Source organism: Gavialis gangeticus, unplaced genomic scaffold (genome assembly GCF_001723915.1).
Source record: "Gavialis gangeticus isolate Ggan-Ray unplaced genomic scaffold, GavGan_comp1, whole genome shotgun sequence".
In the NCBI taxonomy this organism is placed as follows: Eukaryota; Metazoa; Chordata; order Crocodylia; family Gavialidae; genus Gavialis; species Gavialis gangeticus.
In genome coordinates, this window is record NW_017729008.1 from 40,578,341 (window position 1) to 40,590,956 (window position 12,616).

At 42.1% G+C, this 12,616-nt stretch overlaps 1 protein-coding gene across 2 annotated transcripts in view; it reads left to right on the forward strand.

Moving 5' to 3' along the window:
* EXOC4 (exocyst complex component 4) overlaps positions 1–12,616 on the forward strand; it is a 790,055-nt gene that overhangs the window by 76,928 nt on the left and 700,511 nt on the right. For both annotated transcript variants that reach the window (XM_019509628.1, XM_019509629.1), the window contains exons 4-5: positions 4,671–4,855; positions 7,096–7,205. In XM_019509628.1, coding sequence (XP_019365173.1) covers positions 4,671–4,855; positions 7,096–7,205 — 295 coding nt within the window. The remainder of the gene's footprint in view (positions 1–4,670; positions 4,856–7,095; positions 7,206–12,616) is intronic.

A 12,616-nucleotide genomic window follows, 5' to 3' on the forward strand; every position in this document is an offset into this window, starting at 1 on the left:
AAAGCAGATCGTTTTAGAAAAAACCCCTGGTCTTGGTTTTAAACCTTTGCAGTGACTTGAAGCCACCACAGTGCCTTGTTAATTGTTCTGTTAGTTAATTAACTCCGCTTTAAAATATTGGGGTCTCTTTTCAACAGAAGCCATTGTGTCTGTTTGTTATAGCTTTCTCTGTTAGATTGAAGAGCCCCCTCGTCACCAAATTTCTGGCCCCTTTCCTTTGAGTCTGAAGAGACTGAACTCTTTGAACCTTTTCCTATAACTCCAGTCTTCTAAGTCTTCAGTTGTTGTCATGGCTCTTTCTTTTTTTTTTTGTTTCTTAAAATCCTTCCTTGAAGATGAACCACTGGACCTGGACACAGGACTCAACTAATGGTTTCACCAATGTCTAGTCTTCTGTTTATACAGCCGTTGTGGCCACAGCTTTACCCTGGCAATTCTTCTTCGGTTAATTATCCTCCATGACTCCCAAGTCCTTTTCAGAATCACTGTGTCCTAGATACTTCCACTACCTGCAAGTGCGGCCTGCATTTGTACTGCTCAGGTGGTATGACTTAACACTTGGCCATATTAAAACATATAATTTGCCTGAGCTTAGTTTTCTAATACAGAACAAAAGAAAAGTTAGCCATTGCATGGTAATTTGTAGTCCTTGTTATTTACCACACCCCTGATCTTTGAACGGTCTGCAAACTTCATCAGTCATGACTTGGGGGTTTCTTTATTGGTGACCTAGAAAAAAAAATTATACAACGTGCCTGCTGATTGGTGATTCCTGTTTTTAATATGTACCCCCTCTCTCTCCATTGGTCTGTCTGCTCTTGATGGGCAAGCCAATTTCTGTATCATGGCTGACTGCTGTGCTAGTGAGCATAAATACTTGTTCTAAGTGCATGGAATAAAGGCACAGGGGTATAGGTTGTAGCCATGTTGGTCTAGGGACATAGGCAGACAAGGTGCTTTGGGTAAATCTGATATCTTTTGATAGCTTCATAACATAAAGGTATACTCGCATGCAACAGGAAGATTGGGTTTGTAAGGTGGTGCATATGTTTGCAGGGACGGAGGGTACATAGTGTCTATACTAAGACCTTCTGCGGGTAATGAGAGTCATTACCTAGACTTCTATACACCTGGATCAGACCCACAAGTTCCTTTTTGGACCAACATTTTTCTCTCCATAAAAGCTTTTTCCTTTAGTAGTAAGTGTCTTGGTAATCAACCATAATGGGAAATGAAATATCAGGAGAGGTGGTGGTGGTTAAATGGAGGTTTGCTGGAGTGTGGCAGCGTCTAGTTAAAAGGCTCCCAGCCTGCATCACATTGCACCTTGGCCGCCTTGTTTACCTCGAGAATTCAATCACTCTGCAAGTGGCGTTATCAAGGACATAACTCCCCAGCATGTCTGACTGCAAATATGAAGTGTCACAAAGGCAATAAAAAAAAAAAAAAATTGCTGTATTTTTCAGCAAAGAAGAAAGTTAGATGTATGTGGAAGTTTGTTTTTTATTAATACAGTAAATGATGGACTATTTTGTTTGTTTTTATAAATGCTTGCTTGAGAGCTTTATGTTGATTTAATTAGGTGGCTTTGTGCATAGCCAATTTTTTAGGGACAGGGAAAAGAAAGAGAAGAGATCAGCGATCAGGGTGTCTACTTTCTGATTTATTTATTTTTTTAAATGTTGTTTTCCCAGAGGTCAGGCAACCCCCCCCCCCTTTTTTTTTTTTCACTTTCTAAACTCCTTTTAACTCTTTCTTATTCTCACTGCCTCTTTCCATTGTCCTGCTTCTCTGATCCACCTGTTCTTTGGGATTATCCCGAATCTGTTTCTGACCTGGTGAAATGCTGAGCAGTGCTGCACATACCCAGCTGTCAATGGATATTGGAAGCACTCAGCACCCTGAGGATTAAGACCAACCAAGACCCCTTCAAAAAGTCCACCTCAAAGAAGTCCTTCCAAATCAATATGATTGCTATTTACAATATAAATACATTAATGTAGCTATACTATTCATCTATAATTGATTGAGTACAAGATTCTGGGGTGTTTTTGGTGAAAATAAGGTATCTGGCCTTGATTCAGGAACCAATCCCCATTTATAACATTGTTTCCTATGGGAAAAATGGTTCCGAATTGCAACGTTTTGACCTAAGACGTGGTTTTCAGGAACCAATTGTCATAAGTCTGAGGACTGCCTGTAGTATCTTCTCCAATTCAAGCTGTTTGGGGGGTGGGGGGAAGAGCTTTTTTGTTTCTTACTTAATCTGCTCTGCCTTTTGTAATATGCTATGGCTCTAGGTAAATAATCACTCGGTAGCAGATAATGGGAAATGGGGGGCTTCCTGGTAGATGGCAGTGACCTCTTAAGACTAGCCAAAGGGAAGTGCTGATCCACTCTAAGGGGAGTACCATTCGGTCTTTGACCAAGGGATTGTGCCTGCAATTTTGTAACGCATCCATTGGGTGCAAATTAAGAGAGAAAGAGATTCTCTAGATTGCTAACGAGGGTCTGGGGAATTTTCTCCATCTTGTAAGGAGAGAAGTTCAATATTTAATGCATAGATTTGCATGCAGAGTCATAATGTCTGGCTGCAACGTATTGTACATGAGCCGCACACCTAAATACTGCCATAATAGCCAGGCTGAATAGAACAGAATTTAAGCTTCTACATCATCCCGGCAGGGTCACAGTCTCCATGAGCTTGTCTCTCTTTTAAGAAACATTTGGATGTCTATCTTGCTGGGATCCTGTGACCCTGGCTGACTTCCTGCCTTTGGGGCAGGGGGCTGGACTCGATGATCTTCCAAGGTCCCTTCCAGCCCGAAATGTCTATGAAATCTATGAAACAGCACAGAGTAGAGTAGTGTGCTGAAACCCCCCATCACTGCTGGTTGCAGAAACCAGTAATTGTCCCAAATGACACTGAACCTGAGTTTTGATCATACAGGGTAGGGAGCAGATTTCAGTCTTTGTGGTTTAGTCTTTCTGGTGCTGGGAAAAGTCCAGTGTCCTGTCAAACTACTATACTCCTCTTGTAAGCAGCATCAAAGTCCTAACTGGTCCTGGGTCATTCTTGACTCTTAGTAAGCAATGCATAATTGGCTTATGTGCTCTCCGCTATCTGTTAATATTTATTAAGGGATCAGACCTTATCCTGGCTTGCTGCTTACTAAATCCCCTTGCTTTTCATTTTTAATGTCTAGCTGACAGGAATACTGTGAACTTACATTCTGTATTATAAGCAAATGTCTTTACTTATTTTACTAATATTATCTCAGCTTATCAAAAGAGAGAGAATTTAAAAATTCAGTCCACACTTATGCTCATTACTTTTTGCATTTCTTTTAGTTTGAACAATGAGATCAGTCTTGCTCTTATTGCCAGGCACTTTCAGCTGCTTAGTTCTGCAGTGCTCAGGTCTCAGACCTTTCGAGAGGATCACACTTTGGACACTTTCTTGTTGAATGTAAAACTTCATCCATCCACATTCATGAAATGTAAAGATTGAGTTAAGCTTTAGTTGTCAGTTTTGCTTTAATCTCCCAGTTTGTTATTCCCAGGGGCATTTCTTCAGATTCATTTTTTGAGCCCCCAGTCTGAAATCAGTTAGGAGTCTCTCTTTCTAGTATCAGTGGATATTAGTGGGTTGGTCACTGCTGAAAAACACTGGCAGATGAGATTTACCTGGGGCCGGCCTAAATCATGCCAGTCTAAAGCCATGCTACCTGTTAGTTTGTTGCTTCAAGAAAATGTTTTCCTATTTTTGAGATTTTAAAGTGAAACTTGTATTTTAATGAATCGCCAAAAAGATTAACCTCTCGCCAAGTGCTTCAAAGTGCAAAGGATTTTTTCTTGGTTCTCACCAGATTTGTGATTGTGATTCCCATTCAAGTCAGATATTTTGCAATTTGAGGAAGGATCTGGGATACACAGGACTGACTCTTGGGTTTCATAGTTTCTGCTGTGCTGCTGGTTCACTGCAACACATGAGGCAAACTAATTTTTTTTTCTGCCTGTAATGCAGAAGCTGTGTTGACTACATGATGGCTTCAGGAGGTTTGATTTTTGTGGTGTGTTTGTTTGGAACCAATTTTTTTTAAGAAGAGTAAGCAGATGGAAGATGTACACCTTTTTGGAAGAGCTTTGTCACTTGCTACCCGCATTATTTCATGGTCCCCTATACTGTATTTTTTTTATTGAACAGCCTTAAATATATCTTCCACAATGTACATATGTTGTATACAAGCCTTCCTTGGACCTGAGGAAGGCCATTTGGTGCCTGAAATCTTGTCCAGCATCTCTCCCAGCTATACAGTTGGTCCAGTAAAAGATATATCATGCAAAAACCTTGCTCCTCTTATATTTGAAAGGAAATTTTCAGGTGCTTATGATATGAATTTGTTAGGATCTGTTTGTATGGCACATTGGCTTTTTTTTTAAGGACAGATTTAAAACTATTGCTTTTCCTTCACCTTTGCATCTGCTTTAAACCACCTTCTGGATAGCCTTCAGTGTGGGGTTCTGATGCTCTAGCGGGAGCAGTGGCTATTCCCCTGTGACCAAAGGATAAACTGGGGCTGAGGGCAGTAAGGAAGGTGAGGACTAAGAACATGGAATTCAAGGTCAAATAAAATGTTTTTTAAAAACCAATCTCTTTTTCCTTCCAGGTGTCAGCAGTAGACTCCTTGGAGGGCCCTCTCCTTCAGGTGGAGGGACTGAGTGACCTGAGACTGGAGCTCCATAGTAAGAAGATGAACATGCACTTAGTCCTAATAGATGAATTACACCGTCATCTTTACATCAAGTCTACTAACCGTGTGGGACAGCGGAACAAGGAGAAAGGGAGAATAAGGTGGGTTTTGAGTGGCATGAACTCAAAGTTTGCTTAAAGCTGTTTTTCTTTTCTCGTGAGTAGGAACCCTTCCTTGGAGAATGCCCTTTAGCTTCTGCAGTCCGGCCTTTTGTGAAAAGAAAACTCTCTAGACTGATGCACTGTTGTCCTCTCAAGCCTGCAGGCAGATGGCTCCAGTGTCTCTGCTGCTGCATAGCGACTTCCAAGATGAATCTTTGTAAAAACAGTCCACAGTCTTTTCAGCTTTCACTGATGCTATTTGCAGCTCTGTGGGTAGCAGTGAAATTGAAAATAATCGGGTCAGTTCTTCAGCTTTAGAAATGCTAAAAGTAATATTGGCAGCAGGCAGCGGGGGATGAGGACACAAATAAAGGCAGGGGAGGGCTGGTAGAGTGTTCTCCCCATATAACCTGACTACTAATTCCATATTTAGGCAGTTGCAGGATGAGGCGAGGGGAGGAAAAGAGAAAGCATGTACTCCTCATCTCTTTCTGCAAGCTGGAGAGGTTGGAAAACTTCATACTAATCATAGCTACTAGCCAGAGGTGCAGCCTTCCAATTTCTTAGCAGAGTTCAGGGATGTCAGCTTGAATGTGTTATCTACGTGAGAAACCACCACCCTGTTGCTTCTGATCAGTGGGATCCCTAATTAAGTTTAGTCCCTGGGTTGCAAGCTCCCATATAGAAGAGGGTTGGTGGCTGGAAAATAGAAATGGTGGGGGGTAAGCCAGGAAAGAGAAATACAATGATGGTCTGGGAAGGAGATTTTTTTATGGAGTGAGAGAGAACAAATCGCGAAAAGGTGGCAGAAAGTAGAGTACAGAGAATCAGTGAGAAAGGGAGATACAGGAAGACTAAATATAATCAAAATAGAGAAAATGAATTGCTGACTCCTTATGGAAAGGAGTAAGTTAGGGAAGCCTGGACAGGTAGAAGACTTACCCAAAATAAGAGGCAATGCAGAAAATGACATTAAGTAAATTAAGCAGAGATTTGAAGCTAGAATTTCTAGTCTAGAGGATTGTTAGTGAGTCCTCTGTCTCTTGTTCCCTCACTCCATTACTTAGAAATAGATGAAACACCAAAGCTCTGCTTCCGCCATCTTTTAAATGCACTAACAGAGGACTTCCTTGCATGCCTGGTACAGGGAAACTCATCTCTTCCTTGCCGTTTCTTCTTGGGTACGATGCTCTCCTAGAACCTCAGCATGGCCCAAGTTGGGGATGGGTTTATCGCTTCATGTCAGTACAGCAGCCAGCTCAGTGTATGACCCTGCACCATTTGGGTTCAGAGTGCTACTGCAATGCATTTAAGTAATGAATTTGCTTCTTTTAATTTCACTGCCTCGAATTGTACAGCGCCTTCCATTCCTCCAAATTGTTGATGTTGCAGCATTGATGAGGGGAACGGGGGGTGCAGGGGGTTTCAGTGCTGGCCAGTAGCTTAGTCCTTGAGCTAATAAGTGTCAGGTAAGTGTTTCCATCTCCAAGGCAACATACCAAGCTCATTACAGTACCATTCTTGACTTCCTCTTAAAAGTGATTTCTTGCTCTCATTTCTCTTGCTTTGTCTAGCTTTCTTGTCTTTCATTATATGACCAGGTAGTGTGACATGCTTCTGGCAAGTAATACAATATGAATTTATTAAAGGAAGCACTTTTTTCTTTCTAGGTAGTAGAAGTGCTTTTTTAAGGGGTGGGGGTGTTGAACAGGGAGGCTTGCTTTGCAAGAACAAAGTATGTGTGTGGAAGGACATACTGCAGCAAAATCTGATCTCCTCAGGCCTCATCATTCAAGTAGAGCCACACAGGTGGGTGTGAAGCCCTAACGAATTTAGTAAAGAAGCATGTGGGTACAGGGGTGTCTCAGAGGCCTACCAAGCAATTTCTGTGCCCTGGGTTGGGGGGCAGTGGTGGCTGGGGCAGCAGTGATGGCCAGGCCAACTACTGCTGTTCTTGTTTCCCTCTAAATAAATCAGTGCCTGGGGCTGGTGCCATGTTTGCCCACTGCCCTGCTGTGGCTGTGTGTTTGGACCTGGGTTGTCTTTTTTGCTATTTCCTTGTGTTCTGCCTTTTCATGTGGTTAACTTCTCCAAGCTTCTCAGAGCATGGACTGTGGGCATGTTCTTCACACTGGCTAGCACAGTGGTGTCCTGATGTATGGCTGGAGTCCTTGGGTACTACTCTAATACATGAATGAATTTGTCATTGATTTATTTCCTTCCTTTCCCACCTCTCTCAGTTCACTTGTGAAGGATCCATCTCCTGGGCCTCTTATGGATGTCACTAATTTGTCGACACCTCGGAAGTTTCTCGAGACTTCCCAGTTCAGCACTCCTGGGAGCTCAAGCAGTGAGTATTGAACATACTAATGCCTGACATGTTTCAAGTGATCATTATTCTGATTATTAGCATTATCCCCATCTTGCAGATGAGTGATGCTGAGGCACAGAGATACAAAGTGACTTGCTCAAGGTCATATAGTGAGTCACTGGCAGAGCCAGGAACACAACTCATTCTGCAGCTCCCAGACAGATATTAAGCACTGTCACAGGCTAGCAAGCTCCTTGACAAGTCATCCATTTACCTATTCTATTTTTTTTTTTTCTTTCTCTGCTCAGATTAATTACATTTCGTTCTATCTGTCTGTCCTGGTGTTGATCGTCTTCTTGATATCCCGGCCAGGAGGGAGATTTGCAGTTAATTCCCTTTGGGGTGAGAGATCTCCTTTACATTATCTAATGTAGGAAGGCAGGCACGCAGAGAGTGCAAATGTATTTTTCTGGGTTAGAGCCAGAAATCAGAACTCCTTCTTCAAGAAGTCTTTGTGGAAACTTTCTATTATTTTAACTTTTAGAGAAAGTTCTTCCTGTATATGTTGCTTGCTTTTCCTCTGTTTCCTTTCTATATGTATTTTTAAGGACACTTGACCAATACCATATTTTGCACTTCAGGGTGTCTTCCATCTGAGGATTTGAAAGCATCATATAAATGGTTGAGTTAAGCTTCACATGGTCCCAGTGAGGTTAGGTAGGTGGGTTTGTCTTGGTTTGTATGAGGAAAAATGTCACAGGCATACGTGCTGACCAGGTCATAATTGACATAGTAAGGAACAACATAACCAAGTGTGAGCACCCTTTTCTTAGAGCAGATAAATTATTGCCACCCTTTTGTAAATTTTTTTGGAACAGAATTCAAATCCACTAAACTGGCTTAAGAGGGTATCTTAATGGCTTTTAGTTTTCTCTGCGTTCTTGACCATATTTTGTCTTTCTCCCTCCATCCTCATTATTTTTTTTCCCTTCGATTCTTTTTTTGCTGTATCTCTCTTCTGCTTCTCACTTTGGTCACACGTGGCTTCATTGTTTAACGTGTCTTTCCCCTCACCTTCATGAGACTCTGCTGTAACACAGCCCTCCCTACAGGCTGTTAGGCCATCTCTTTGAAGAGAGTGAGAGTGGACCTTTATTACTAGTTATTATTGGGGGCTGTGGTAAGAGCATTGCTTAGTGCCATCTGAGCATCCCTTTTCTGTGCTGGCATCCATGACTAGAATATAGGCACCATGCTGAAACCATGGGAGAAACTGGGCATTCTCAAATTTTCCTCTCCTTGTTGGAGAGGCTGGTTCTGCAATGAACTCAAGGTTCATAGAGGTGGAAGAGGCCTCTGAGTTAGAAATGGAAAACAGAAATTCTGACTCCAGCCTCCCTGCTACAAATGCTTGCCTGTCCTCTTTAATACTTTAACTTATGTAATTTGTTTGCTTCTGTTGACTATTCCCAACTTGAAATCTTCGGGCTTTGTATTAGTGGCTGTCGTTGTTGAGCTGATTGTAGTGTCCCAGAGGACTGGGTTTGGTAGGTCCACCTTCTGCTGCATATTCCATATCTCAAGAACAGTAATCCCATCGATCCATGAATATCCATACCAATAAAAGACTGAAGAGAACTTGAGGTGCTGCAACAGGATTGCTTTTTAATAGTATTTAGGACTTCTCATTATCCTACACTTCAAAGCCTTCCACCAGTTAAATAATTATCATGACATCTTGTGAGTCAGGGAAGCACTCGTTAGTACTCAAGTTTGGCCAGAAGATCTCACACACATCTTTTCAGTGCAGGCATAACTGAAGCGAGAAGTAAATTAACATATGGACTGAACAACTGCAGTTTCCCCCCCCTTTTTTTTTTAAAGAAGAAAATCCCATTTTCTGACAAGTGCCTGCTCGTTGAGAACACTGGTCTCCAGGGACACTTAGTCCTCGTTGAACAGTGTCCAATTCTAGGTTAGTGTCCTGATTTTCAAATTTATCTATCCTTGCATGGAAATGGCCCTGTTTGAGAGGTCATCTTTCCCCCCACAACTATGACTAGGTTTGGTAGGTCCACACATGCTCAATGGCAATGACGATTCTGGCTACATACCCAAGGGGCCGACTACCTTTTCCGTTATGCCTCTTCTTGGTCCTTAAGGTCAGCCAGGAGCAACCTGCTGCAGGTACCATCAGTGTCCCAAATCTTGGTCAAAACATGTAGGAGATCATACTCAGCAGTTCCTCAGGTCTGGAACTGCTTCTCCCTTGAGGCCCACCAGAGACCGAGCCTTGACGTCTTTTGGAAGCACTGTAAGACCTTCCTATTTGAGCAGGCCTTTGGGAAGCAAGGCTAGGCTGGGATATGGTTTGGGGGGGGGGGGCGGGGGGGTTTCTGTTGCATGTTGATACTCTAGTTGACTTTTTAAAGTTGTTTTCTTCTCTTGTCCATTCTCCTCTCTTAAAAGTTGTTCTGTTCTCTTATGTAAGCTGCCCTGAGCCTTTGTAGGGAAGGGCGGCAAATCCATTGAATTAAATAAATGAGTAAATTGACAGGGACAGAGTTCTCTTTCCTGCAGTTAGACATATCTTGGGGACTAGTTTAGTAACATGGAACTTGGGGCAGGTGAACTAACATTACTACACTCAGCCAAATTTGAAACCCAGCTCTTTGCTCAGGCACACCTAAAACACGTGGGTACCACAGATAAACCCGGAGTCCCTAGCTCCCTGCCCTGTGTTTTTGATGATTTTCCTTTCTAAAAGGATGTATTCTGCAAAGACTCGGTGACTCCTTGTTAGCAGGATGTCAGCGTGCGTCTAGATATATTTTTGTTGTAGTCGTACGTGGTAGCGTTATTCACTACACCACTTCCATGTAGAAGAGTGAGGCTTGGAGGGGTTTGCTCACCTGGACTTTTTAGGCATTTGTACTTGCACAATTCTTGAAAATATCTTTAAATGAAAAGACTGTTCCTATTGTTATCTTCTTTGTATTCTATTAGCCCCCATAATGTTCCAGTTGCTGTCCACGCATGCAGAAAGACAAGTCACTATGTTATGAGTCAACGATGCTGTGAAATGGGATGTAGAAATAGTACTCCTACAGTGCATCTAAATGTGTGGGTATTTTCTGACTCGTTTAAAAAAACAAGCCACGTGCATCAGCTCCAGTTTCTCTCTTTTGTGCAATACAGTATTCATCATATTAAGATCACTTGTTCCAAGTTCTTTTGACAGAGGATTATTTGACATTATGTGGGCCCAGGGTTCCTAGGGGAGGGGGGTAAGAATAGGGAGGCAGATCCTGTAAGGGCCAGATCCTTGACAAACAGTTGCTGCGGCTCCAGTGACTTCAAAATCAAGAAAGCAAGGAAGTCGAGAGCCAGATTCTCAGTTGATGCAAACTGCTGTAGCTTCATTAACTTCAGTGGAACTACGCCAGTACACATTAGCTGAGGATTTGACAAGTTACTTGTTCTTTTGCATTTGTTTGCAGTTGCTGTTCAGGTCCAAAACACCAGGCTGTACTCTTTCCTGGTCTCCTCCCTTGTGTAGCCCTACTCTACAAGGTGCTCAGTGGGTTTCCATCAAGCTCATCAAGAAAGTGAGCTTGGTGTCAGTTCATATAAAGTATAAAAGGGTCTGTTTTATTAGTGTGACGTTATAGGTATAATTTTATGAGCACAATGAGTGTGTATATTTTCAGAGCGTTTTGTTGAAAGGTAGCCCCAGTAAGTAGGCTTTTTAAAAATTTTTTTTAAAGGGAAACAGATGGTCATTATCCAAGACTTCAGAACCATAGCGTGTTGGTATTACAGTATAAAATAAAACAGGAAACTGTTCTTGCCTTCAGCCATTTAAATTCCTTAGTCTTTTATTGATGAAACAGTAAGTGGCCATGCATATTAATGCCCTTGTTAAAAAGCACCAAGTTACTCGACCCATCGCTGCAAAGGCTCTGCCAGGCTTGAGTCCCTTTCCACACTTGCTGCCCAAGGGACTTTTGTTACCTCATGCTCTAAAATCTTTACAGGGAAATTAAAGCTGTTCTTACTGCACTTCAAACAAACCAAACCTGCAGTAATTTTGGTTCTAGACAAACCATTGCAGCAATAATGTGCTTTCCTCCTCTTGCCTGTTCAGAGAAATAAATTTTACTTCCATATTACCTTGCTCTGCTTGAGTTGTCAGTGCGTGGTAGTCTATTTATGAGGACCGCTTTGCTGCCGGTGTTGTCTTGGAACTACAAAACGCGCTTACTCCTTCTGTGAGCAGCTCCCAAAACTGCGTTTCCCAAGCAGTTCATGAGAGCACTCCATTGAATATCAGCAAGAGACAGGCTGGCAAGGGAGCCTTGGTGTATTAATGAAATCCAGTGCATTGTTTGCTGTTATTCTCAGCGATATGCAAATCCTATGCCAACATGACAAGCAACTGAGTAATCAAATGAGCCTTTGACCCCAACGGGGAGGATAAATATACCTATCGATAGGATCAACGTGGTTATTTAGGAAACTGAGTCCAGTCACTCGCTGTAGTTTCATCAAGCTACTTCAAACACACAAGTAGTCCCGCTGAGCTCTAGCTAGGAACATTTTACATGCTTAAGCACATTCTTATCTTTAAGCATCTTGCTGGAGCAGGGCTTAAAAGTACACTTATGTGCTTTAAGAGGTCTGTGAAAATGCTATTGTGACATCCCTTTTCATTGGCGCTCAGTCACGTCCAGTTTAAACTTGCTCAGTTGCTGGATAGAAAAGGGTATATTCTTTTGCTAGTAGTTTCACAGTGGGCTCCAAGAGTCAAGCTGGGTTCTTTTCTTCTACTGCTTAATTAGCAATCAGTGCTAAAGCTTTCACCGGCTAAATGATTCTTTGTCATACCTGGAGTGTACTCCATTAGCTTTCATCTGAGGACTTAATCTGAAGTCCCACAAGGGACACGGTTCCCACAAGGGACACAGCTTCTCCTAGAGAACCTCCTTTTGTTCCTGAGGACGCTTTGCCCTGACTTTCCAATCCCAGGGTGAGCTTGCAGTGCCGGGGTGTTGAAAAGAAGCCCTATCACTTGACCTATAAACTAAGACATTTTTAAAGTAATTTCCAAACAAGAACACAAATGTAAGATGCTATTTTAATTAATTTGTGGTTGTGAAACCATGGTTGAAGCTGACAATACCAACTGATTGTTCATGATCAAGCTGATCAGTGGAGTGTTAATGAACTTTAATACATCTGTGTGTGTGTACATGCGCATCTTCAGTGGCTTTCATGTGAGAGATGAGTGAGTTGAGTTTTAAGCACATGAAACCTGATGGAACCACTAAGCTATGGAGTCTGTAAAAATCAGGCTGTACAATTTTATCCATACTGAGCCCTCCAAAACTTTGTTTGATTTAAAGCAAGTATTTTGGAAAAGGATCCATTCTTGATTTTTTTTTTTTTTT